This window comes from Helianthus annuus, chromosome 14 (genome assembly GCF_002127325.2).
Source record: "Helianthus annuus cultivar XRQ/B chromosome 14, HanXRQr2.0-SUNRISE, whole genome shotgun sequence".
In the NCBI taxonomy this organism is placed as follows: Eukaryota; Viridiplantae; Streptophyta; class Magnoliopsida; order Asterales; family Asteraceae; genus Helianthus; species Helianthus annuus.
This window is the reverse complement of record NC_035446.2, coordinates 172,711,383-172,737,630: the sequence shown is the minus strand read 5'-3', so window position 1 is coordinate 172,737,630 and position 26,248 is coordinate 172,711,383. Positions and strand designations below refer to the sequence as shown.

Here is a 26,248-nt window from a genome sequence, read left to right as displayed (position 1 = left end):
CCTCGGCTTCTTTCCTTAAATCTTGATCGAGTCTTAGATTGTACGGGTCCTTAGTCACGAGAGCACACCGGTTTGAGTTCAAGTATTTACCTCCTTCTACTTGATTCTCTCAAACCAGGGCTCTGATACCAACTTGTAACACCCTAACACGTTATAACTGAAAAGACGCAGCGGAAAAGTCGTTCCATAAAAATTTCTTTCGTTAAGAACGTTTTGACCTACTAGCAAGTTCACTATAAAACACTTTCTTACATTACATGCATCTTTTATACTTAATTTACATAACGAAAGTATAACTTATAACTATCAATTTACATAGTCAAGTATTCCCGTACAATCTGACTTGTGACTCGGTCTTTGATCGCTACTCCTTGGAATGAAAATCTGTGATTCGTACTACCTGCACCCATCACATACAATCGAAACATTAGCATACATTATATACAAACAAGATTCTAATTGTGTGATCTTGATTTGTTTTATCCACATATTCTCTCCATCCGTTAACTTTCTAGATGTAGTCTGCCCCTCCGGGTGCCTAATCCTTAGCGAACCTCGATGGAGAACCTGCACCACATTTCATTCTCGAGGCACACTGTTAATATCGTCAATACTTAAGAGTATTGAAACCACGTATGCATTACATACATAACTACGTACATACATACCTACACACATTCATGCATATATATTACTTCATACAAAAATACCTGCTCACACACTTACATACATGCATACACGCATTACTACATATAAACTTACCTACTCACATACTTACATACATGCATACATACGGCATACGACTTGCCTAATTAGGTGATTACATACATACATACATACATACATACATGTATTCATACATACGTACATACACTAATCCCTACAAGCATACCTACTCACTTACTTAATTCATTACCCCGCGTACACACTCGCACATTCCGAACTGATTCACATGTCACAAACGCTTCTAAAATATCTTTCAGATATGTTTCGGATCTTAAAGATGAGTTTCATACTTATCCGTGACTAACCAAGCCATTTGGTAGGGTTAAGGAACATCATAAAGACTTAACAAGGCTTGGAATGGGTTCATGGGGTCCACGTTCGAGGTAAAACGAAGAAACTACACAAACAAAACAATTACATCAGACCTCCACCGTAAGCTACTGTGGCTACCGTAGCTTACGGTGGCCCCCAAATCCATACGGCAGCCTTAACCTGCCTTACGGCAGAAACAACATTCCCAGCACCCACCGTAGCTTACGGTGGGCACCGTAAGCTACGGTGATGCCCAGTTCAGCCCTCATTTTAAATATTAAAACTCGCGTAACTCGTTCGTTATGCATCCGTTTCACATGAAACCTGTTCCTAAACGTCCGTAAAATGATTCCTTACGTATTAGACTAAAATTTCTTTCCCGGGTCCCTAATCATTACCCGTATCATCACCGTTAGCTTACTTATTCTTATTTATTCGACCCGTTTGGTCCCACAAACTACCTTCAACTATCTATATCAATACTTATCTTAATACTTTCACTTATTTCATACTATACATAGCTTCCCTTCATTTACAAACAAGAAAATCCTCATGTATACTAAGAAGTGAGTCGGAAGTCACTTACCTTAAGTGTCCGTATTCGTGACCATTTCCTTGTCTCCTCTTGACCCGATTGCCATTCGTGCTTGCGTCCTCTTGACATGATGCTTATCATCAACACCTCACTACATTCACATTCTTGTTAGCATTCGAGATCTACATATCACTAATCATGTCTAGTTCATATCTCGCATTTGACTTTCAATAGTCAATTTCAACAAGCACAAGGCATAAATATAACAATGCATCATTCCAATTTACGCACTTTAACATACCATCAAGTATGAAACATAATGATTCATCATGCATCATTCAATCCTCCTAGTCTTACAATTATATAATATAATCTATCCATGCTATTCTAATATTTATTTACTTTTCATAAGGTTAACGGTTGAGTATGCAAACTTCCAACTTAGGAACATATATCCATTCCGATGTGGTCGTTATACCAATGACACCATAAACATTTCATACCCATATAGTAAGATACATACGAACATACGATCACCTAGTCACATACACAATATACACATACTTATGCTTTCATAACTCTACATTCAACAACTCCATTGTTCAACATTCGCACAATCAAATTATCATCTTACCTATGTACATGACATAATTCCAACATTATCACTTATCAATAAATTACGCATCTCACATTCGTACACATTTGCACTTAATCATCATAAATCAAACACATAAAGTACATGGCGAGCATTACATTATTGGAACTTAAGGTACAAGTTCCTAATGCATAATTTTACCAAACCATACATTCAAATCCGAATTCTCATAACGACTCCACCATAAGCATACTCAACTTATTATTTTGTTAACGGCTACACCATAAGCACCTTCTATACACAATTACCCATAACCTTCATACAATTTCACAAATTTTGCTCTCTTGGGCATTTCATCGAACACTTGGCGGGTGTACTATTAACAAAACATTATGTACAAGCTTTTAAAGCGTGGTTCCTACTAATTCTTCACATAACTCATTCACAATCAATCAAGTTCATAACAATATTTCATCCTAACTAGGAACATATGGTTGTGACATCAATTATTCATAACAAGATCATCAACAACAACAAATTTACAAGTAGAAACCTCAAAATTTCTAGCCATTCTTGTCATGCAAGTGGGTTTTGCTTAAATCCATGTTCATATTCGAAATTTAACATATCTTGATGTCTACATAGCCATAGTAACCATCATTCATACTAGATTTAACATTACATTCACAAATTACACTAAACCCACTAAATCAAGCATCACCAAATTGCAAAATTCGACTTACTTGTTGTAGGAAATACTTAGGTGATCATTAATCCATGTTCCTTCTTGAATTTGAGCTACAATTAACCCCTCAATTTGGTGATCTTCATGATTAGGGTTTAGGAACCTTCAAGGAGTTCCTGGCTCCTTCTCGAACACATGTACGTGTGTGTGTATTTGTGTGTTCATTTTACATATAATAGCTCAACTTTCTTATAATCCCACCTTTAGTCCCTTGTTTTAGTCACTAGAACATAAATGGGTATAATTTTAGTCATTTAGTACCTCTAACCACAAACATACTTAACTAAGTTAAATAACCTAGTTATTCATTTCGTGCTAAGTCATATAAGAACACATGGCAATTATAAACATTCGGGTTTTGGGATGTTACATTTGTTCTTGAACCATTGATTCAATTTATCGTCTTTCATTAATCAATCGTTCTTGAGCCATTTGATTGCACGCGAAACTGCATCAGAAATTAGGAAGAAGCAAAACTTGAGATCTCTTTTTAATATTTTTCATTCATAGAACTCAAATAAAGTCCTGGCTAATTATATATACAGCCTTACACACATACGTACGAAATTCAAAATGGAAACTAACTGCTATGCACTACTACTTCCCACTACTTGCATGCATGAATAAAAACATTCCACTGCTTCATTAAACAAAACAATCAAAATATAACTAAAATGGAAAATGAATAAAATATTGTTGATGAAACTGTTCATGATTCCCAAGGCCTTACTAGAGATGATGTCAGGTGGTCCTAGTCACTCTGAACACTAGCTGCTTCAGAAGTCTTACATCTTGAGGTGTCTCATTCAACTCTCCTATAAGTCTTGCATCTTGTTCATGTATCAAATAAGTAACTTGAGAAACCAGAAGTAATAAACTCCAAAAGTAAGCAAGTTCAAGGATGAAGGGTTTACATGATATGGAATGAGTCTTTGCTTGAGCTTTTATAACCATCGTTGTAAAAGTTGTCATCCGTGTAATAATCCTCCTCCTCCTCCTTATTGTTATTGTTATTGTTATTGTTGTTGTTGTTGTTGTTGTTGTTATTATTATTATTATTATTATTATTATTATTATTATTATTATTATTATTATTATTATTATTATTATTGAGGCAATTATAGTTTTGTCGTTTTTAATACAATTGTGTTTCGTTACTTCATCTTTTTTTGTTTATCAAATTATACAAAATAATGATTCATTATATTCACATATGAGTAACCAAACATCACAATGGAATGGAATGATCCATTTCATTCCGTTGTCCATTCCATTACCTCGTCCATTCCATTCTCTCATCTATTCCATTAACCCATGCCAAACAGACCCTAAATGTTAGCTAATGAAGAACTGGCCAATGTAACATAAACATATATATTTTAATTATTAAACCATCCAAAGAATGTGTTTCTTTTGATGATGAAAACTATATTGATCAGCATGTGATGTGGTATATATGTGTTCTTGACTTATGTTTAAGATACATTAGGTTTTTCTACAATTACAATTATATTGTTAATGATAAATATTTTTACAACATTCCATTCCACGTAACTATATATAATTAAGATGAACGATATCAATCTTCTTCAGCAATAAAATCAGGCTCTGCAGGCTTCTGGAGCATCATCAATGGCGGTAATTTCTCAGGAATTCTTTTTTTCCTTGCACCATTTCGCCTCAACATAGCAAGCAAATTAGCTGCAAACCGTGATGCGTACATTGCAGCACCCAAACTAGGTGAACTCCCATCAGATCCAGTCAAAGCGTTTTGCAGCCTGCCTTCTTCTTCCCGAAGTGAATCTTCCAATCTCTTCCTACGATGTCGTCGCCATGCGGCCTGTATGAAACACGCCGCCCATGTCCTCCACTGATGTGAGTAGAACCTGAAAGTGTGGCGTAATTGCTTACTGTGAAGCCTTCTGAACTGAGATGCTACAAATTTGAGGTCATCCGGCGTCAATGCAAATGCCTCAACTTCTTCGAGTGCTTTAACAGTTCTTGTGGAGTTAGGGAGGTTGGATGATGTATGTGGGTCCAAGGCCCATGTAAGAAGCTCTTCACCACAAAAATCACCGGGTTTAAGATAGTCAGAGTTAAAGAAGCCCGTTCGTCCACCATTAGTTGTCGCGGTTAGTAACTTGCCTCGCATTACAAAAATCATTTCTTCAACCGGGTCCCCTTCCCTCACGATGTAGCTCTTCTCTGTATAAAGAACTGGTTTCAAACGGTCACACATTGCATCCATTAGTTGAGCATCCATCTTTTCAAACATGGGCACCTGAAACAACCAATATATATTTTTGGTGTTACCTTTTGATTACAAACAACAAATTAAGGAATGATAAAAACTGACCCTTTTTAGAAGTTTCAAACAAAGATGGCGTTTTATATCCCTTCTGAGGTCCTTAGGAAGGTTTCGGATCAAATTATCCTCATCAACACCTTGTGTTTCCTGCCATTTATATTGTTCATACCTTCTAATACGCTCCTTAAGAAATTCCGGAAGCATACGGTGGGACATCCACTGCTCTGCATCTCGTCTTTTCACCCTCATTTCCTCCAATCTTATGGTTGTGGACTGCAGGTAAGTCTATGTGACACACACACACACACACCATCAGGCCTTCAAAAGTTTCAGTATCATAGATTATATATAAATATCCAACCAACCTGCATATTTCCAATGAGAAATGAGAATAGAACCAATCCAAATATAGATATGAAGACTGCAAAGCAAATTTCCCACACATAGGTGCTTGTTTTTAGGTTTTGACCTAGTGAACTGCAAATGGACCAATATTAGTATTAGTATTAGTATTACCTACGGATGGACGGATTTCAGTGTTGTTACCTCAGATTTTGCAGACCCCACCAAAAACAGTAAAAAAACTTTTGTGGAAAATCAGTTGAGTTGGCAACGCCGGAACGGAGGGCAGGAAGAAAGATTCCAAAATCAAAAATAGGAGTCTCCGTATCCACAAAAGGGCAGCTTAAATTCAAATATGCCAATGTATCATTATCTTTACAATAAAATGAATAACACGCATATTCTGATTCATTTAACAAATTCCCACATGCCTCTCGCCAACAGGTTGTTGCACGTTCGATAGAAAACAAGTACCAAAAGGCACCTAGCACCTAAAGATGATAAAAGAAAAATTAAAGGGGTAGAAAAAGACTGGTTAGATATAATACAATCTTACATGACTAGCCAACATGTAAAGCAAGAGATTAAAAGCAGCTCCAGCCCATGCAGTTTCAGTAAGTATGCCAGAAGTTCTTGTGACCTCGTTATACAGAGGATAGATTCGAAGCATCCTCGGGATATACTGGAAAAGTACAACAAACTTCAACAAGTTTTTGGTGTTCAGAGATTTTGAGCCATGCATCCTCGGTATAATGATCAAAATCACAACCTGAGATGTGCAAATATTTAGTCCTAAACAGACTTGCGTTGTTTACAATCAGCATATATAAACCATTACTTTGTTTATAATCATAATCATTTTTACCCAATAACTCCCTCCAAAACACTCTGATTATGTTAGAGCTAGAGGTGGCAAGGTCTTCTTATACGGGTTGACACAAACAATTTTTAGCTTTCCATACTAATTAATTTGTTGGTTACCACACAACATTATTACAATAATAATCAAAATCTTTAAATAAAAGGTCCCATTAGACGCGTTACCTTTTGAGATAAGTTTTCGGTTTGACCTATTTAACATAAGAAGACAACCCAAATTAACCCATTCATACGTAGATGGTCAAAAATTGTGACCTATAGTTGAGGCCAATAAGTATTTTGGAATGAAGAGTTAACTAATATTCGGTTCGGACCTGTGGCAATGGAAGCACAGCAAGAATGTCAACAAGAAAATATGAGGACATATATCTCTTTGCAATCACCCAAGCATCCTCAACCAGAACACCCCTACCAAATACCCTGGAAGAAGGAGCTATAAAACCAGTACGAAATCGAAATATGATATGAAGTATATAGAAAACATCCATGAATGAGCGCAAAACACTAGCTGTGATCTGCAAGGATCGGTCGAGATCAAGGCACTTGCCATTTTTCACTATTGGAATATAGAAGAACAACGGGTCCACTGAAACAGCAATCACACATGACAAGACAAAGATTTTGTTCCACTTTTGGAGGAATTTCCCTTGTGGGTTAAACACTTTCTTCCCAGAACCATCGCCTCCTCTACTCATAATCCTATTTAATGAACGGGAATGAGATTTCATGGATCGTTTGAAGCTTTCAATCCCTCCAGAACCATGTTCCAGGAACCTATTTGAAACAGAACCAAAGGATGTTTTTACTTTGTGCACAACCTCCATTGCTACCTTTCTCTGATTTCCGGTCCTCATACCTGCAGTGCTCAGGTTACTCTTATCAAAATCTGAACACAAGAGCTGCTAACCTCACAAACTTATATTGCTATGCATCAAATTCAAAAGAGTTGTATTAATCAATTAACTTTACATAGAAATGATGATTTGCTACGAGCGTTGATAAGCTAGTTATATATAACTAAAGACACGGGTTATTGAGGGATAGGAACTAACTATTAATCATTAATTACGCATGTCATGATTTCGAACTAATTCATTAATGTAACATGTCATGATTTTAACTAATCTATTAATAAACACATGTATTGATTTTAAAATAATTGGCCAATAAACCAATGTTATGAGTTTGTGTATAAAGAAACCCTAGGGACGGCCAGATATATATTATGGATTGTATCAAGTATATAATTAGGGTATTTGGCTAAAGTTAAATATGAATTATTTAGTTGAATGTGTTACATCGCACCCCTTAACACGTTCAATGACATATCACATTTAAGATGGTTAATGAATAGTAGTTATTAAGGCAGATAAAATTCTTTAAAGCAAACAATCAATTTAGGTGCATAGAAAAACTGGTATATTTATACGATTATAAAGTGTCATCTCAATAATCTATTCTAAATGGGTCCGTATGACATGTTAACCCATTTTTTAAACGTGTTGTGTGTGCCATATATGGAATATAAAGGTGAAACTCATTTAGACTTTACTTTATGTGTGTCATATTCAAGTCAATGCTTACTACAATATGGACTTGTGACGCTAAAAACATCACTAAAGGATCTTTAAGATAGATTTAAACATGAGGAAAAAAAAGAGTCGACGCCAACAAGTATTGAAAAAAATAAACTTTATGAGTTACATTTTGTGATGGCATATTTGATCACTAATTAGCTAGGGATTTGTTTTTCGACAAATGGTTAGTGAGTGTATGTTAGGTGATACTGAGGCTAGCGGCACAAGCCGAAATGGGTTTAGGTTCCCACTACCCGACCAACAACACCATCGCCGGTCAATTGGGTAGTGCGTTTTGGGTAAGATCAACGAGTATAGAAAGCTGTTGTTTTGTGTTTCAAGGTCACTTGACCGGTTGGTTTAATAAAAAATATATATGTGATTAAAATCAATTTAAATCATACGAACATCACATTTAAACCATTACACCATCTCTATTTAAACCATTTCACCATAAATTTTTTTTACAACCATTTCACCAGCTTCATTTTCAATCAATTTCACCACACTTGATCTTCATGGGGATGGTTATCCATTTCCGATCGAACCAGCGGGACCTTCAAACCCTCGACGATCATTCTGTCGCCGTGCAAACTCTCCAGCTTCAAACCCGCCGCCTTCAAACCTTCGACAAGCATCCCGTCGTCGAGCAAATCCTTAACCTTCAACCCCCCCCCCCTCTCCCAATTTTTAAGTCTACCGTCCACAACATTCTAACGATTCGATTATGAAAGAGTTGAACTGGGTATACAATAATACCTTTAGTAAACTAAACTTAGCTGTAATAAGAACTGGGGAGGGGCATCATCCTCCAGTGGCAAACCCTTGTACATTCATAAGCTCCATTTCGACATAAGAAGTACCAATTTGGGCCAATGGGTACGGAATTGACGCCGAGGCGGAATACGTACCAAGGTCGGATGAAGAAATGGTTTATCCATCATCCAAAAGCTCTGGTTATCGATACAAGAGGTTGGGCGGGCGTGATAATGACTGTGACTGCTTGTCGCCCGACTCCCTCTTTGGTTATTAATTTATGGAGTTTTGTGTTTAAAGTTTTAAATTATTATTTATGTAATTATGTGTTTAAATGTTAATTATTTATGTATTAATTTTAATTTTAGACGTCTTAATTTAATTGTCTGTTTAAACTGGGATTTTACCTAACCCGCGTGTTGCGGCGGGAACCCAGTATTGACAACCTATATGCTAAAAAATGTAGGTAATTGCACCTTTCACCAAAATTAATATAATCATGATACGTTCAATCGCATGAATATCAACTTAGATGATTATGATTCAGATATTAATACTCTCTTGTCACCATATGATGCCTGAAAGATGAACAAAGTAGTTTATGGACATTCAGAATAAATGAAGAGATCTTATTCAATACTGATGCATAATAATAGTTAAAAACCACATATCTTGTTCTGTAACTACTGGCCGGGTATTGAGAGTGATTAAGTGTAAAGAGTAAGAGCCGAGAGAATAGAATGTTTAACCTGTGAAGTAAGGTCTCTATTTATAGCCGGAGAGGTGTGAGGGGTTATGGGCTGATGGGCCTTGGGCCAGAAGCGGACAACAAAACGGATATGCTCTTTGTCTCACTGGCGTCGACCGCTTAGTGGCTTCTAGATGCTCGTTGGTGCTGGCGCACCTTGATTGGAGCCACGTGTCATTGTTGTCGGCCTTGTTGTCCTTCTGTCATCAGCAGACGAGTGGAGATCGTGGGACAGTTGTCTCCGTCCTCTGATTGGTGCCATGTAGGCGTCCTTGTGTACTTCTCGTCAGGCGATCGTGGCGCACGATTGACCAGGGCCTGCTAGACGCTCATTGGCTCCTTTTACTGCCACTTGTACCTTGTGTACCACTGTAGGTAGCCGCGCGCTTCCCTACCGAGTGGCTCATTTCTTCCATTGTTTTTATGTTAAGTGCTGATATCTGGGTTTGTTGTGTGCATTCCCTCGCGCGGGATAATCGTAGAGCGATGTAGGCCGCGCAAGGTTGTTGTTAACACCTTGTTGTGTTAAGGAGTATGGTCTCACGCGCAACCTGATCTGAGGTTTGCGCGACTTTTTGGGACCATACCCCTTCAAGTCCCCTCAGTCCAGTGCTGCACCATGCGCAACGCAAGTGGTTGGAGCTTTGGACTTAATAAAAAAATAAGAGAAGGGGAAATGGTTCTTTTGATCCTGACTTGTATGGCGGACGTTGAAAACTGTCGTTTTCAATGCGCAGGTACTAGGCAGGTGTCGAGTGATTTCTTGTTTGGCCTTTTAGGCGCGCTAGGTTATAGTAGTTTACGTATATCTGGCGCGACTCATGTGACTTCTGCATGAAGTTACTTGCACGTTTTATGGCGGGAAACTTCGAAATTTGAACTTCTGACAGGTTGGTGAGATAAGTCGCTGAGGGCGACGTGTGAGTTGACCCCTGGCACGGGTGTCATCATGCCGCCTGCGGCGGTTGCACTTCATGTCAGGAGAGTGAGGCCCACGCGCGCGTGGTAACCGTCACCCCTGGTTTTCCGCTTGACGTGGCAACCTCCTGTTGGTTAGCCTAGCGGCGAACGCGGCACGGTTACCCATCGCATTAAATGCGATGGGTATATATATCCGAAGAGAAGGTGAGAGATTCTCACTTCTCTTCGTTGCTTCTCCACTTTTCTCTCAAAACTCTTTGAATCTTCAAAGTGTTCTTCGTCTTCTTCAAGATTTCTTCAAATCTTCAAATTTTCTTCAAGCCTTTTTTCCAGATCCTTCTTCAAAGATGAGTGAAGAACACCCAGAGGCTCCTGTTAGTGAGGAAGGACCGGTTCCTGTCCTTAGATGGGACTTAGGTCTGTTCGAACAGATTGTTCGTAGTTTTAGATTCCCACCGGAGTGGGATGCCCGGTATCCGGCTCAGGGCCAGACCGCGGCTGATGCACCACCCGGTTATATCACCCTTTATGAAGACTTTTTCCTTCAAGGGAATTTCCGACTGCCGGCGACCAATTTCCTGGGCAGTATTCTTTCTTACTATAACTTCCATATATCCCAGATGAGCCCACCCGGGATGGTGAGGGTGCGGCACTTCGAATTCCTGTGCCGGTCTCATGGCATTGAGCCATCGGTAGATAAGTTTCGTGCTTTCTACCAGTTGCAGAGAACGATGGGGTTCTTCTCATTTGCGAGCCGAGGTGCGGCGAAGAAGATTCTGCTGAATCCTCGTAAGAGTTTCCACGATTGGAAACCCAAGTTCTTCTTCATCAGGGAAGAAGTTTTGCCAATCGCTATGCCTTTTAGGGAATGGACTGAGGTCATACCCAAGGAAGATCTCCCGATCCCGAAGACTGCTCGGTGGTACCAGCAGCTAACCCCAACCCCTAACCGGGTGTTTGGGGAAAGTGTTTTGGTTGCTGCTAAGATGAGTGACCAGTGGTCACCTAGCAGCAAGGAGGTTCCGGTCTTGAAGATCGGTGATCAAGGTTAGACTTTTCTTTGTTCCTTTTTTAAGTGTATTCGCTTTACCTTGTTACTTACTTATTTTTGTGTGTAGAAGCGCAACTCTATCAAGCTGCCTTCTCCACGTTTGTTGGCTCCATGGGCGTTCACCCAGTGCGCGATGATGAAGAAAGCTGGTATGACCAGATTAAAGGAAACTTCATGTTTCCAGCTGCTGATGCTTTCGCTTCGCCGCCAACCGCTACTGAAGGTGCGCAATACCCTAAACCTCGTCCATTGCGCTCTGTGACTCTCGCTGGGAAAGAAACTTTCTATCTTTCCAGCGAGGAGTCTGTAGGTTCTTCCAACGGCGAGCTAAGCTCTTGGTCTGAAATCTTTGCAGGTGTGTTGCGCGACCTGGGGATTGACCCCGAGGAGAAGAAGAAAAAACCGGTGAAGAAGAAGAAAAAGGTGGAGCCTGAGGTGACCAGTAAGGGCACCGGCCCTAGTCGCGCAACATCTGCTGCTGTCAAAGGTACTCTTCGCCTTCGTCAACGTGATTTAGACGACTATGTGATAATCAGTGACTCATATGAAGGTTTATCACATGCAGCTAAGGGGAAAACTGGTGCTGGTGGGTCGAAGAGTTCTGGGAGCGCGGGTTCTCGCAACCCTGAAGCTGGCGCGACTCCGTCTTTCCCAGAGGATGAAGAAGTAGAAGAGGAAGATGCTGGTGCCCGGCTTATTGGGCGGAAGAGGGGTAGGAGCGAAGCCACGACTGGTGTGGCTTCCGCCCCTACATCTGCTGTGATTCCCGTGGTTGGGAAAACGAGCAAGCTGCGCTCGTTATACAGATTTTCTCCTGGTAAGTTTTTCGCTTCTCTTCTTAATACTTTTCTCTTTACTCAAATGCTTTTGCTTTATTTTTCAGAAATCAAGAAGAAGACCCCTGAGAAGGGTGTCACGTTTAGTGAGGCCGGGGTAAAGAGGCCCAAGATTACCGTCAAGTCCACTGACACTGCGGCTCAGGATGCCGCGAAGGCTGCTGAGGCGCAGCGAAAGGTGGAGGAGGACCGGAAGAGAGAGGAGGAGAAGAAGAGAGTTGCGGAGGAGAAGAGAAAGAAAGAAGAAGAGAGGAAGAAGGTAGAAGAGGAGAGAAAGAAAAAGGAGGAGGAGGAGGAGAGGAAGCAGAGGGCGGAGCAGGAGAGGTTGGCTGAAGTGGCGAGGAAACAGGCCTTGGAGAAGGAGCTATCGGCGAAAAAGGCTATGGATCAGCCTCTTAAACCTCCAGGTCTTGAGGTCACCAAACCAACCAACACCGGTCCTGTTACTACTTCCAAGGGTTCCAGCCGCTTCTCCTCAAGCGGCGCGAGCTCTGGTGGAGCTGGGGGTTATAACCCCAATGTGATAGGTGCGAAGGACACCGTTGGGGATATTTACTACAAGACTTACACTGAAGAAGAGCGTGGGGACGCTCCTCATCAAGCCCCCTGGAGTTTAAAACAGAAAGATACTTTCGTCGAGTTCAGCCCTGCGCGCGAGTGGTTCCTGAACTCCTTTACACCTGCTGAAGTCCATCGGCAAAGGGCGAAACCTCACGAAATGTTGTATCGTACTTATATTCTTGGTGAGGCCAACGCTCGTGCTGCCAACCATCAAATAGTTCGCGAATGGCGAACGATGGTTAGGGAGCGCGCCGACTGGGAGGCTTATCGCGAGCGTATGCTGAAACGTATTGCTGAATTCGAAAAGTCGAAAACCGCGTTTGGTGAGGAGAGAGCCAAGTTTGAGGCTGACAAGAAGGCTGAAGAGTGGGGCCGTGAGGGGCTGCAGAAAAAACTCCACAATGTTGAGGAGCAACTGGCCAAGGAGAAGGCCGGGTTTAAGCGTATATGCGCCCAAGACAACGATCGTGCTTATGCGCTACGACAGAAGATCGTTGATCTTGAGGCTAAAGTTGCGGACTTGACCTCAAAGGTGGAGGAAGCGCAGGGTGAAAGAGCTGCCAAGCAGCAGATGGAGGTTAGTTCTACTGACTCTCGCTCTTCCCTTTTTTGTTTATGAGATTTCTCTAAGTCAATTCTCAAGGCGTTTGCCAATGTTTAGGTTGAGCTGACTGAAGCCAAGGTGCAATTGACCAACAAGGACAAGGATCTCCACGCCAAGGACGTTGAGATTGCGGAACTCAAACGTCGCTTGAATGAGCAAATCGACAGATGCGAGTCTTTGGAGATTGACCTTGAGGCTGAGAAGGTCAAGGCTGCTGATGCTGAGGAGGCGCGTGCTGTCAGCACTGCTGCGCTTAATGTGGCCCAGACAAACTACTCCGAGACCCAAGGCATCGTTGATACGCTTGTCTCGGAGGCTGAATGGATGCGCACTCGAGGAGTAGTGCTGGTAAGTGCCTTTGACTTATGCTTTTTCTTGTTGAGAGTTTTATCTTTAATGCTTTTTGTTTGTTGTGAAGGTTGCCAACTCCATCTTGAATGCGAGCGAGCTAGACCGCGCCGTAGCGGCTCTGACAGATGCGGCGCGTGCGGTGGGTCATCGGGGAGGCTACCTGGAGTGTGCCGATCACGTTGAGCAGATGCTTGGGCAGGAATTTGACATAAGTCATTGCTCAGTGACGGAACATGCTGATGCTGCATTGGCTAGTGCTGAAAACTCCTATGACAACCTTTCCTTGCCTATCATGGAGTTGGTTGTTGAATCGTTGAAGAAAGACGACTGGTGCCAGCGTCTTAAGGCAGTCCTCGATCCACCGGTTACCGTCGAGTTGTCCGACGAAGAGCCAGCTGGTGATGATGATGGCAACGATGATGATGGTGAGGATGACGGAGATGATGGTGATGATCGCCGCGATGAATAGGATAGTTTGTTGAATAGGTGGTTGATAGGGATTTGCGCCTTTGTAATTTCTTCGGATACTCTATGTACAATGCTGCGCATTTGCGCAAGTTTTAAATGACATGAAACATTTTGATTTTTTCCGTTGCAATTATTGCATTGCTATAAAAACTTTATGTTAAATTGGCTCGAATAAATGGAAGCGTTTTTTAAGTATTAAGGTATCCACCCGGTCTCGCGCTATTGTTCGCGGAGGACCTTGGAGGTGGTTTGAACAACCCTGAAATGCTGGAGTGTTTTCGCGCTAATCATAAGTTTAGCATGCATTTGTAACGAAAAAATGTAATAGAAAAACATGTCGTATGTTTTCATTCAAGTCAGAAATGGGCGCTTAGGCCTTCATACATAATTGCTAATGGCTTGTAGCCGGCTTAGTGAATTGAAAGATGGCGCAGGGCCGAAATAGATTACATGTAACATTTGCGCAGTTGTTGCGCATTCCAAGTTCTTGGTAAGATGTGGCCATCTAGGGTGCGCAATTTGTAGGCCCCTTTGCCCAGGACCTCATGAATCAGATATGGGCCTTCCCATTTAGGTGCCAATTTCCCTGGACGTTCCGCATTTGATGCTTCATTGTCGCGAAAGACGTATTCCCCTGGGTTGAAGGTACAAATGCGAACCCTTGTGTTGTAGTACCTTTCCAGCTGGGTTTTGTATTTGGCCTCTCTGATTCTTGCGATTTCGCGTCTTTCTTCTAACAGGTCCAAGTCTAGACGCCTTTCCGCTTCATTGTCAACTGCGTTGACCGCTGTCATGCGTGGCGAGGGCAGGCCAATCTCCGCCGGGATTACCGCCTCTGAGCCATAGACCAGGCTGAAAGGGGTCTCGCCGGTACTCGTCTTTGGCATGGTCCGATGAGCCCATAAAATGCTTGGAAGCTCATCAACCCATCCGCGCCGCCTTGTTCCTAATCTGGCCTTTATCCCTTCGACGATGCATTTGTTCACACTTTCCACTTGTCCGTTGCCTTGTGGGTGCGCAACGGAGGTGAAAGTGTGTTCAATGTTCATCTCCTTCATCCAGCTCTTAAGATCGTCCGAAGCAAAGTTGGTGCCATTGTCTGTCACGATCTTGAGCGGGAGGCCAAATCTGCATATGATGTGCTCCCATATGAACTTGTGCACAATCATAGCTGTGGTGGATGCAAGGGCTTTGGCTTCTACCCACTTTGTGAAGTAGTCGACAGCTACTATGATGAACTTTACGGCGCCGGGAGCATCCGGGAAGGGTCCCACCATGTCAATTCCCCATTGTTGAAAGGGCCATGCGGTGGACACGGGGATAAGATCATTTTTAGGGCGCAGCGGTTTTGGAGAGTGCCTCTGGCAAGAGTCACACTTGCGGATCTCCTTCATTGCGTCAACATGCATACCCGGCCAGTAGTAACCGGCGCTCATGATCTTCACGACTACCATCCGTGGCCTGGAGTGGATGCCGCAAATCCCCTCATGGATTTCCCTTATCAGATAATTCGCATCCTGGGGGTCCACACAGCGCAGTAGTGGTCCCAGGAAGGATTTTCGGTACAAGATACCGCTGTTCATTTCGTACTGTAGGGCTTTGTTTTGGATCTTTCTTGCTTCCGCTTTGTTTTCGGGAAGCACCCCTTCTTGCAAGTATTGGATGATGGGGGTCATCCACGATGTTTGCCCTGTTTCGATCACATTCACCTGTCGCAGCAATACTGATGGGTTCTTGAGTACCTCTATCCTTACATCCTTGGCGAGATGTTGAAAGGAAGTCGAGGCGAGTTTGCTCAGGGCATCTGCGGGCTTGTTTTCTGAGCGATTGATATGTATGACTTTGTGGGTTTTGAATTGTTGGAGCAATTCTTTCGCTTGTTCCAGATATAAAGCCATGACTTCTCCCTTCGCGTCGTATATGCCATTTACTTGACTGGCTATCAGGAGTGAATCAACATGTGCGCGCGAGTTTTTTGCTCCCATCTTGATGGCGAGGCGTAAGCCTGCCAGAAAAGCCTCGTACTCAGCTTCATTGTTGGTGTTTTTGAAGTCGAGCTTAATGGCGTAAGTAAACTCGTGCTTTTCTGGGCTCACTAGACGTAAACCTGCTCCCGCGCCATCTTCATTTGATGCCCCGTCAGTGTAAAGCATCCAAGTCTCCTCTGTTGTATTTTCCTTGGGAGTCTCTATCATCTCGCATTCCTTGATTTTATCAGCCGGCACTTCTGTGATGAAGTCGGCGAGGACCTGCCCCTTAATGGCTGGGCGCGGCCTATAAAAGATGTTATGGCCGCCCAGTTCAATGGCCCATTTTGCCAACCTGCCTGATGTCTCAGGCTTCTGTAGTATAGTGCCAATGTGGAAGTTTGTAAGCACAGTTATCACATGGCCCGTGAAGTATCGGCGCAGCCTTCGGGAGGCGTGTAATAGCGCAAGGACCAGCTTTTCCATTGTGGAATATCTTGTTTCTGGGTCTGTGAGTACCCTGCTGACGTAATAGATCGGGGTTTGCACACTGTTCCTGTCTACCAACAATACTGACCCTACTGCCTTATCCGAGGAGGACAAGTACAGCACAAGGGGCTCTTTTTCAAATGGTGCCGTCAGGGTAGGGAGTTCGATCAGACACGCTTTCATTTGTTGAAAAGCTGTTTCGGCTTCCGGGGTCCATTTGAACTCTTGCTTCTTTACACAATTGCGCAACGTGCTAATGAAGGGATATGACTTTGCGGCGTGATTGGAGAGAAAACGATTTAGCGCGGCCAGCCGGCCGGCTAGTCGTTGCATTTCCTTGATGTTTCTCGGTGAGGGCATTCGTTCTATAGCTTGTACCTTCTCTGGATTCACCTTGAAACCGCCGTTTGTGACAATGAAACCCAGAAACTTCCCTTCTTCCATGCCGAAGGAACACTTGGCTGAATTTAGCTTCATATTTACGCTGCGCAATGAGTTGAACGTTTTTTCGATGTCTTTCAACATTTGGTCCTCCTCGGGACTTTTCACCACTAGATCATCGATATAAACCTCAATATGCTTTCCGATGTCGCCTGCGAAGGTTTTGTCCATCAAGCGTTGATATGTCGCGCCTGCGTTCTTCAGACCAAAAGGCATCTTTGTGTAGCAGAAGATTCCAAGATCTGTTCTGAATGCTGTCTTGTCTTCATCTTCTAGCTTCATCTGCACTTGATGGTATCCTTTATAGCAATCCAAAAAGCACTTCCATCGGTATGGCGCGAGAGAATCTATTTTTTTATCGATCTCAGGCAAGGAATAGCAATCCTTTGGGCACGCCTTGTTGAGATCAGTGTAGTCTACGCACATGCGCCATCCGCCATTTGATTTTTCGACCATCACAGGGTTCGCCACCCAACTCTGATATCTTACCTCTCGCAGGATCCCGGCTTTGAGCAACTCACATACCTGCTCGTTCATTGCTTTTGTCTTGTCTGCCCCTAGGCTGCGCCTTCTTTGGACCTTTGGCTCGACAGATGGGTACGTGTTTAAGCAATGCTCGGTGATGTTGCGCGGGACACCGGTCATGTCTGCCGGCGTCCAGGCAAATATATCCATGTTTCGAAACAGCAGTTGCTTTAGACGTGTTCTGATGTCTGACGAAATGGCGTGGCCAATTGTCACGGTCTGCTCGGGGTATTTTCGGTTTAAAACCCATTTCTCCGGCTCGGTCGTGGAGACCTTTGCCGCCTTTGTTGGGCGCAGCTCTTCGGTTGACATTACTTCTTTCTTGGCATATATGATTGCTACTCCTGTCTTGGTTGGGAAACCTATTGCAGAATGAGGCGTTGAAGTCACCATGTTTAGCTCGCCTTGTGTTTCCCTCCCAATAAGCACATCATGCCTCGATTTCACTGGCATTACCATGAAGTTCACATTTGTTGTTCTCGAGTGTTTCCCGTCAGAGAGCGTGACGGGGAAACTGATCTGCCCGAGAGGAAAAACCATCTCGTTGCAAAATCCAGACAAAGGATAATCGACAGGTTCGAGTCGCGCTTTATCCTCTTCATCCAGCTGATTGAAACATTGTTCATAAATGATGTCGGCAGTACTTCCCGGGTCTATGAATATGTAGTCAGTTTCATAATGCCCGATTATGCCGGTGATGACCACAGGACGTGTGGCGCGAGGTCCGCCACGCACTACTGGAAATACAACTTGCTGCTCTTGCCACGAAGGTTCATAAGGGCGTTTGCCTTTCTCTTTCGCGCTGTACCTGGGTCCGTTGACCATGTGAGTCTCTAGTCGTCGGACCTTTTTGTGGTTACCTTCATCATGGCGCTGGAGTTGACGGGTTTCCTTGCGTACATTCTTCACTAAATGGCTTAGTTTGCCGCTTTTGAGCGCTCTCTCGATTTCTTGGCGCAAGCTGTAACAGTCGTCGGTTAGGTGCCCTGAATCTTTGTGAAAATCGCAGTACAAGTTAGGGTCTTGCCCTTTCTTGTTTGTCATTGGCCTTGGCGCCTTGAAATCGACATTCTCCGTCATCAATACCTCCTTTGGAGTTTTTGTGAGCGGAGTCCAGTGTTTGTCACGATTGTCGTCTCTGACTGCTTTCTTGTAACCGATTCGGTCAATCGTTTCTCGCGCATCTTCTCTATAACGTGGCCTGTCGTCACGGCCTCTTGGTCTCTCAGACTTCCAGTCATGACTCTTGTATTTGTTGCGCTTGTTGTTGTTGTCGCGCGTACTTCCTCTTGAAAATCGATCTTCTGGATAGTAGCCCTTTCCACCAGCAAGGGACTCCTCAGTTTGCGCGACGATTTTTGCGGCTTCCATCAGTTTATCCCACTCCTTCGGCATTCCATCTTTGCCTGTGATGGTTCTAATGAGACTATCGCAGCGTATAGCCTTTTTGAAGTGACAGCGCATGAGTTGCTCACTGACGCCGCCTATTTCCAGGCACTCTTTGTTAAAACGCGTGATGAAGTCCTCCAGACCTTCACCATCTCTTCTCCAAATATCTTCTACTTCGGCTGTGTCGCGTTGGTAGCGACGTTGTTGGCTAAAGTAGCTTAAGAATTGCGTCTTGAAATCTGTCCATGACTTAATCTTTCCGGGCGGAAGGCTGTCAAACCAGGCGCGAGCCGCTCCGGTAAGAGTTTGAATGAACAGGTGGCACCACATGGGCATGTTCCAACCTCCCATGCAGCCCACACTCGTGAATGTTCTGACGTGATCGTCTGGGTCAGTCAACCCATTGAATTTCCCAACGGTTGGGGGTAGCTTCTCTCGTGAGAGCGGTGCGAGTGCGATTTTTGGGATAAACTTGGAGTGCTCCGCAGCTTCCGCTGGTCTGTATGCCAGGCGGAAATCTCGTTCAGCTTCTTCTGTGTAGCCAATGTGTTGTCTTGGCTTATAGTACTCATGGTTTTTTGGTAAACGATTAAAGACTGATGATTCTTCGTCACCTTCCCATGTAGGATCATATGGGTCGGTTTCTTCCCATTCATTGTTCATGTTGCGCGGCGTGAGCCGGCTGTGAACAGGGCCTCGTTGAAGGTTCGACGGATATTCATAGTAACTATCCGTTTCCCCTCTTGTATCGCGCGTGTCTTGTACGCTTAAACGTCTTGTAGGGGGAGGCCTGTTGGTTCTGCCTTGTATATTGGCTGGTGGTGGCATTTGGCGCACCCCCTGACTCGGAGGGGTGACCAAGGACGGTTCTGCCGTCAAAACTGCTTGCTGCGCGATGAGAGATTGGTATGCTGCATTGATAGTGGCGATGTTCTTGGCATACCACGAGGCTGGGGTTTCGCCTTCTGGTAAGCCAAGTAATGCAGATACATTTTGAGGTGGCGCTGTGTTCGAAGGTCCTTCTCCGTTTCCTGGGGTGACCACTTGTGTGATGCGGGTGAAGCTCCCGCGCGGACCCCCAGTATTGTTGATTTCAACTTCGCCGATTTCTTCGATTTGTTGGGCTTGGAAGGTTTGGACTCCTTCACCCAACGCCGTGTTAGAGTTGGTTCCGAAACCGAACTCTCTGGGATGATTCCTTGACCAGTCATAGTCGAAGGAAGGAAAGGATGTCAAAAGCTCAAATAAAAGAAGATGAGGGTGGTTATAGAAAAAATCGGTGGGCGCCAATGAAGAAACAGTGATCTAATTAGAGAGTTAATTAGATTGGTTTATGTTCCTTTCATGTTGGTTAATCTTCTTCAAGATATTTAAGCTCCGACTTGGTGATCTAACCTGCAAAACAGAACACCGTTACTCGTTAAGAGGGGAATGTGGGGGTTTCCCTCTTAACCAGGCTCCGGCGTGAGAATAAGCGACTGCCTTGAGAGTGATTAAGTGTAAAGAGTAAGAGCCGAGAGAATAGAATGTTTAACCTGTGAAGTAAGGTCTCTATTTATAGCCGGAGAGGTGTGAGGGGTTATGGGCTGATGGGCCTTGGGCCAGAAGCGGACAACAAAACGGATATGCTCTTTGTCTCACTGGCGTCGACCGCTTAGTGGCTTCTAGATGCTCGTTGGTGCTGGCGCACCTTGATTGGAGCCACGTGTCATTGTTGTCGGCCTTGTTGTCCTTCTGTCATCAGCAGACGAGTGGAGATCGTGGGACAGTTGTCTCCGTCCTCTGATTGGTGCCATGTAGGCGTCCTTGTGTACTTCTCGTCAGGCGATCGTGGCGCACGATTGACCAGAGCCTGCTAGACGCTCATTGGCTCCTTTTACTGCCACTTGTACCTTGTGTACCACTGTAGGTAGCCGCGCGCTTCCCTACCGAGTGGCTCATTTCTTCCATTGTTTTTATGTTAAGTGCTGATATCTGGGTTTGTTGTGTGCATTCCCTCGCGCGGGATAATCGTAGAGCGATGTAGGCCGCGCAAGGTTGTTGTTAACACCTTGTTGTGTTAAGGAGTATGGTCTCACGCGCAACCTGATCTGAGGTTTGCGCGACTTTTTGGGACCATACCCCTTCACCATCATTTGCTTGTTTCTATGTAACTGCAGTATAAGACTCGAAACGTAAATTATAGTAAAAACCACTTCTTTAATTGATCATGAAACCAAACAAAACGATAAGTTGAAAGTAAACTATATTGACTCACAATTCATATTTGCAATCAACAAATTGTTCGAATACCACAAACTCTGCGTAATCGATAAAGACATAAAAATTTAAAAGTTCAAAGCAAAATTGGGGTTTTAAATTTTCAAAAAAAAACCACATGGTTGACGTGTATTCAATTTCAAATGGTTTCAAGGACTCATTACAATATGACATAATATGAAAGTAGACTAAAGAATTCAAAGGAAAATGAAATATGCAATTGGTCTAAATTTTTTGAAACAACTTATTAATTTATTGGCTTTCTGAAAAGTCATAAGCTCAAATATGATGTTTGGCAATGAGTGTGTATGTGAGGGGAAAAAGCCAATAAGTCACTCTATACTATACTGACTTTTCCAAAAAGCAAGTCAATAAGTTGTTTCAAAAAGCTAATAAGTCAATAAGTTGTTTAAAAAAGCCTAACCAAACATGCCCTTAATAACAACCACATATGACTGATCCAAGTTTAATGAAACTCATCAAGTAACTACATTCAAAGAGACCCCAAAAAAATTTGGAAAAACTCAACCTAAACCAAAGAATGCAAAATTAATTGAGCAACATGTGAGTATGTTTGTGAAAGCATACATGATAACAAAGTAAAAATAAACAACTGAAAGAGGTAGAATGTGACACAAACCTAAAAAACCAACTGTTCGATGGAAAGCAACAAACTTTTCAGATTTAGAACCCACGCGAGCGAGCGAACAAAGAAAGCGACCACCAAATGCCATCATAATTCACTGCAAAATCCCCCATTGAAAGTGAGTTTCAGATCCACTGGATGCGAAGACTATGCGACAGGGAGGAACAGAGGTTCAAAATCAGAATCGATTTGATGAAGATGAGGATGTCACCTTTTTGTTTCTTTTTTCGTTTCTACCTCACCTCCTTCGGTGAGTTTCCTTCCCTTTCCTTTGTTGGTGCTCTTCTAATTTAATGATTTTTGTTTCGTTCCGATGAGGAACAATTTCAATTAATAATTGATCTCTAGTTTTTGATAAAGAAGAGGTATAGTGTCTTCTTTTAATTGACTGACGATATAAGATTCTCCATATTGGAATTTGTACCAATCAACGTGCCTTCTTTTTCACTAGAAACTAAATTCAGGATTTGATTCTGTTGAGATTTTGTTATGATCAAAGATTGGTTCAAGGTTATAACTTGATTGCTTTCATGGGTCTGTTTAACGGTTCACTTTAGTTTTTATCATTATGAGTAATTTGTTTGACACTGGAACAAGTAGTTAAGTAGTTTTCTCTCTGGTTCTACTCGACATTCCAGCAGTGGTGGTGAAGAAGGCGATTATGAATTGATGGCCGTGCCACCTGTAACACTGGTGGTTGTGAGTTAATTTGACAACATAAGCCATCACACGTTGGCAGAGTTAGGCGAAAAGGGCACAAATATGACATGAATCTGGTCAAGTTCAACATATTAATCTTATTGTTATTTTCAAGAAAACTGATAGTGATTGTTTTTATTATGATATCTTTCGATGAGTATTGAATGAAATTTTTACTTTTGGGCATTTGAATTTATATAGATTGTGCAATGGCTGGATCTAAGGAGAATTATCCCGTTGTAATGTGCACCCTAGAAGAACACAAGGTAAGCTCAATGAAGGATACGGGTTCTTTGCTTTATATTGTTAAATGCACATGACCCGTTTGATGAACTGTGAGTTTTGATATGGAAAATTATATACCCCAATTGGGCAAAACAAGGGGGTAGAACATCATCAGTTCTTATATCCTCTATACAAATCCCAACCCCTCCTACACATTCTCTCGTCATCAAGGTTAAGACTTCCCCACTTCAGATAGTTTTTGTCTGCCTCCCTGTTCTGCAACCCGTCCCTCCATATAACCATAGTCTAAACAGGCAGGCCAAGGTGCATGTATAACAATGTTTTTCATTACCTGTTAAATTCTTTTAATAAAGCACTTCAAACGTAGCCTTAGTTGTTGAGCAAGTATTTAATTAGTGTTTGAAAGAATGTGTGAACTAACTGGGGTGTGCGTCAAAAACTGCAATCAAGTGGGAACATGTTTCGGTGAAAACTAACCGGGCTTACTTTGGAAACTTTATGCATTTACCTAAATGGCCGACTGTGATGTCCAGCCTATTTGTAGGGAAAACTTATATTTGGATGTTATGTATGTAGTGCTTCGTCATAACTTGGCTTTAAGCAAAGAGTTTTGACTTTACGATGCTTTTTTGGGGCTTTAAATTAGGTTTAATTGAGCATTCGTAGTAATTTTTGTGTTTAATTAGGCCTCTAATACACTAGTTACATTTTTAGCCTTAGAAGAAAGTCTCCTCTATTTGGGATTTTCAAATCACATGAATAGATCACCTCAGACCAGAAGAAATTCGTGAGCACTTGAGTTTCATCATTTATGTCTACATCTTTCTTTTGTTTTTGGCTGGATATAATACATTATTTTGTATATCTTGTTTTTCTATTTTTTTGGGTGCCTCAAGTGGATTGTAAACAATAATTTGTTAATTTTTAAGACATTTTCGAGATGATTACTCGATTCTTTACTAATATTGTTTGTTTTTATTCTGTTACAGAAGCTTCAAATCTATAATCTTGACCAGAAGGTCGGTCTTTAACATAAAGAAATCATGGATCACAGATTTAGAGGCTTGTTTGACCCAAAAGTTGGACCAAACATCTTCTGCGGAGTACTTACCTGTGACAAGAGACGGGTCTAACTGTAACTACTTGTAAAGTATCATACCAATGGAAGGGGATCATCATCTGTGAGTCGGGCTCAAGCAGTATAACATTAACCTTTTATAGATGTTGAAAAGTATTCAAGATGTTCAGAAGTGAGGCGGATGATGTGCTTCAAGAAGTATCTTGATTTGCCGCAACCTACAGGTATGCATCCTTCGTTCCTCGCAAGTTGATCCGCATAAGATTTTCAAGAAGTATCTTGATTTGCCGCAACATACAAGTATGTGTTCTTTCTCAATTTACGGCGTCATAAGAAGACAAACTGCATCAAAATCATGTTAAGAATGTTATGGTGTGGCGTTGTTGAAACTTAGACTTTATTATTACCAAAGGATCCCTAGAGTCCGAATGTAGAATAAAAGTTACACAATTGACTTTCAAGGTCAAAGATGTCACTTTTCTGGAATTGTAGTTTTTTTGCTACATATTTAAGAGCAGGATTTTGTCTGCATTGCAACTGGTTTTAAGTATTAAATTTTAAATCTTGGTAAAAATTGTTGAGAATTTGCATTACATATTAAATAATTCAAAGTTGCCCCCAATTTCAGAAGATGCCCCATTTGGTTTTTATTTCAAGAGGAATTGGGTTGATTATAGATTCTATTTATACTTCGTCTACCAAGGGGTGTATTACCCTTGCTTCAAACCAAATTATCAACTGTTTTGATAATATTATGTACATACAATATATAACGTATATAATTAAAGATTTTGGTTCAGAAGAGATTTCATACTAACTAGAATCATAAAGTACAATTGAAATACAGAAGAGATTTCTATTTATAATGGATGGATTGATAACGTAATCTTCAAGTTACATAATTAATTTATCAATATCCTATAAAATTCATTATACTTGATAAAAAAAAAATTTATGATATAAAATTTCAACGAGAATTTTAGTAAAATTAACTTGGAAAGGAATTATAATTTGTAGGATGAAACGAAGGTGTATATGGCACTCTTGAATAGAGGTGCAAAAAAAATCCGTATCTCGTCGAGCCAATTATTTTTTACCCAGGTATTTTTTACCCAAAATAGTACCCAATTTCTACCCTAAAATGCCTAGAACCGGTTGAACCCTATTCCCGAACCCAGTTATATCCTATACCGTACCGGTTTTTTTAAATACCCCATAGAATACCTTAATATTTAAAGTATATTTTTATGTTTACTTCACAACTTTATATTTATGTTTTCTAGAAATGTATATTATATTACAAATAATTTGTACTTGAGTGAATTTATGTTATTATAACTTTTTTTAATTATTTTTTACAAATTACAAACCAAATCTAATAAAGATATACTTAATTTTTAAAACATGGTATTAATACTCGGTTCCAATATCTGTTTATACCCGAACCCGATCATACTCTACCCGGGTACATAGGGTATAGTTTTTCTTCTCAATACTTGTACCTGAACCCTATCCGCTTTCTCTCAATATCCGATTTTCTAATACCAATCATACCCCGGAAACGGGTATTTGAAAAAACCCCGATTTGTGCTCCTCTACTCTTGAAGAGCTGCTCGAAGTGATAACGTGGGCTCAACTCGACCATTCATGCCGGTAGACTTCCATGCAACTTTAGTTTCTTTTGTAAAATAATCATATGCAACTTTCAATTTATTTGAATGTGTCCGTATAATTTTCTAAACTAACTGAAAACGACTACTGTATGGTAAATTTTCGTGCACATGTGTGCGTGTATATAAATAATATCATGGGTCAAATGGGTAATTTCCATTGAATGAGTCGAAGGGGTCAAGTGACCCCATTGTTTTTGTTAAGGATATGACTTATATTTGATAGAGTACAACTTTGATCTAAGCATCAAAAGCATGTTAATTGTTAAGGATATTGTGGTGTGTGTATCGAGTCGTTGAAACTTAGACTTTATTATTATCGAAGGCACATACTATTACAAAATTTACGACCCGCCGTAACGCACGGGTTAACTACTAGTATAATTATTAAGATATCATATATATATATATATATACACACACACACACAGAGTCTTAGGATCCTGTAAAAAGGACACCTTTCATGAGAAGTGTGAGAAGGCATAAGAATTGACATGTAGGCGTCATGTTTTGGACTTGGGTAT

General features: G+C 41.7%; 1 protein-coding gene and 2 long non-coding RNA genes across 3 annotated transcripts; 1 reads left to right on the top strand and 2 right to left on the bottom strand.

Annotated features, from left to right (window-relative positions):
* Window positions 1-253: 253 nt before the first annotated feature.
* On the bottom strand, window positions 254-3,161 carry LOC110906320. Its single transcript, XR_002573823.2, has 3 exons — window positions 2,912-3,161; window positions 1,625-1,724; window positions 254-400 (listed from the first exon to the last, which is right to left on the bottom strand). It is a non-coding gene; the product is annotated as an uncharacterized LOC110906320 (long non-coding RNA).
* A 1,305-nt stretch (window positions 3,162-4,466) lies between these two features.
* On the bottom strand, window positions 4,467-22,133 carry LOC110905168 (cyclic nucleotide-gated ion channel 1). Its single transcript, XM_022151058.2, has 7 exons — window positions 22,026-22,133; window positions 6,757-7,298; window positions 6,120-6,332; window positions 5,768-6,054; window positions 5,587-5,698; window positions 5,270-5,506; window positions 4,467-5,194 (listed from the first exon to the last, which is right to left on the bottom strand). Exons 1-7 carry the CDS (start codon window positions 22,120-22,122, stop codon window positions 4,493-4,495), a joined length of 2,190 nt encoding a protein of 729 aa, XP_022006750.2. The 5' UTR covers window positions 22,123-22,133; the 3' UTR covers window positions 4,467-4,492.
* Window positions 22,055-24,672, top strand: LOC110905167. Its single transcript, XR_002572943.2, has 3 exons — window positions 22,055-22,281; window positions 22,932-22,996; window positions 23,966-24,672. It is a non-coding gene; the product is annotated as an uncharacterized LOC110905167 (long non-coding RNA).
* Window positions 24,673-26,248: the final 1,576 nt, after the last annotated feature.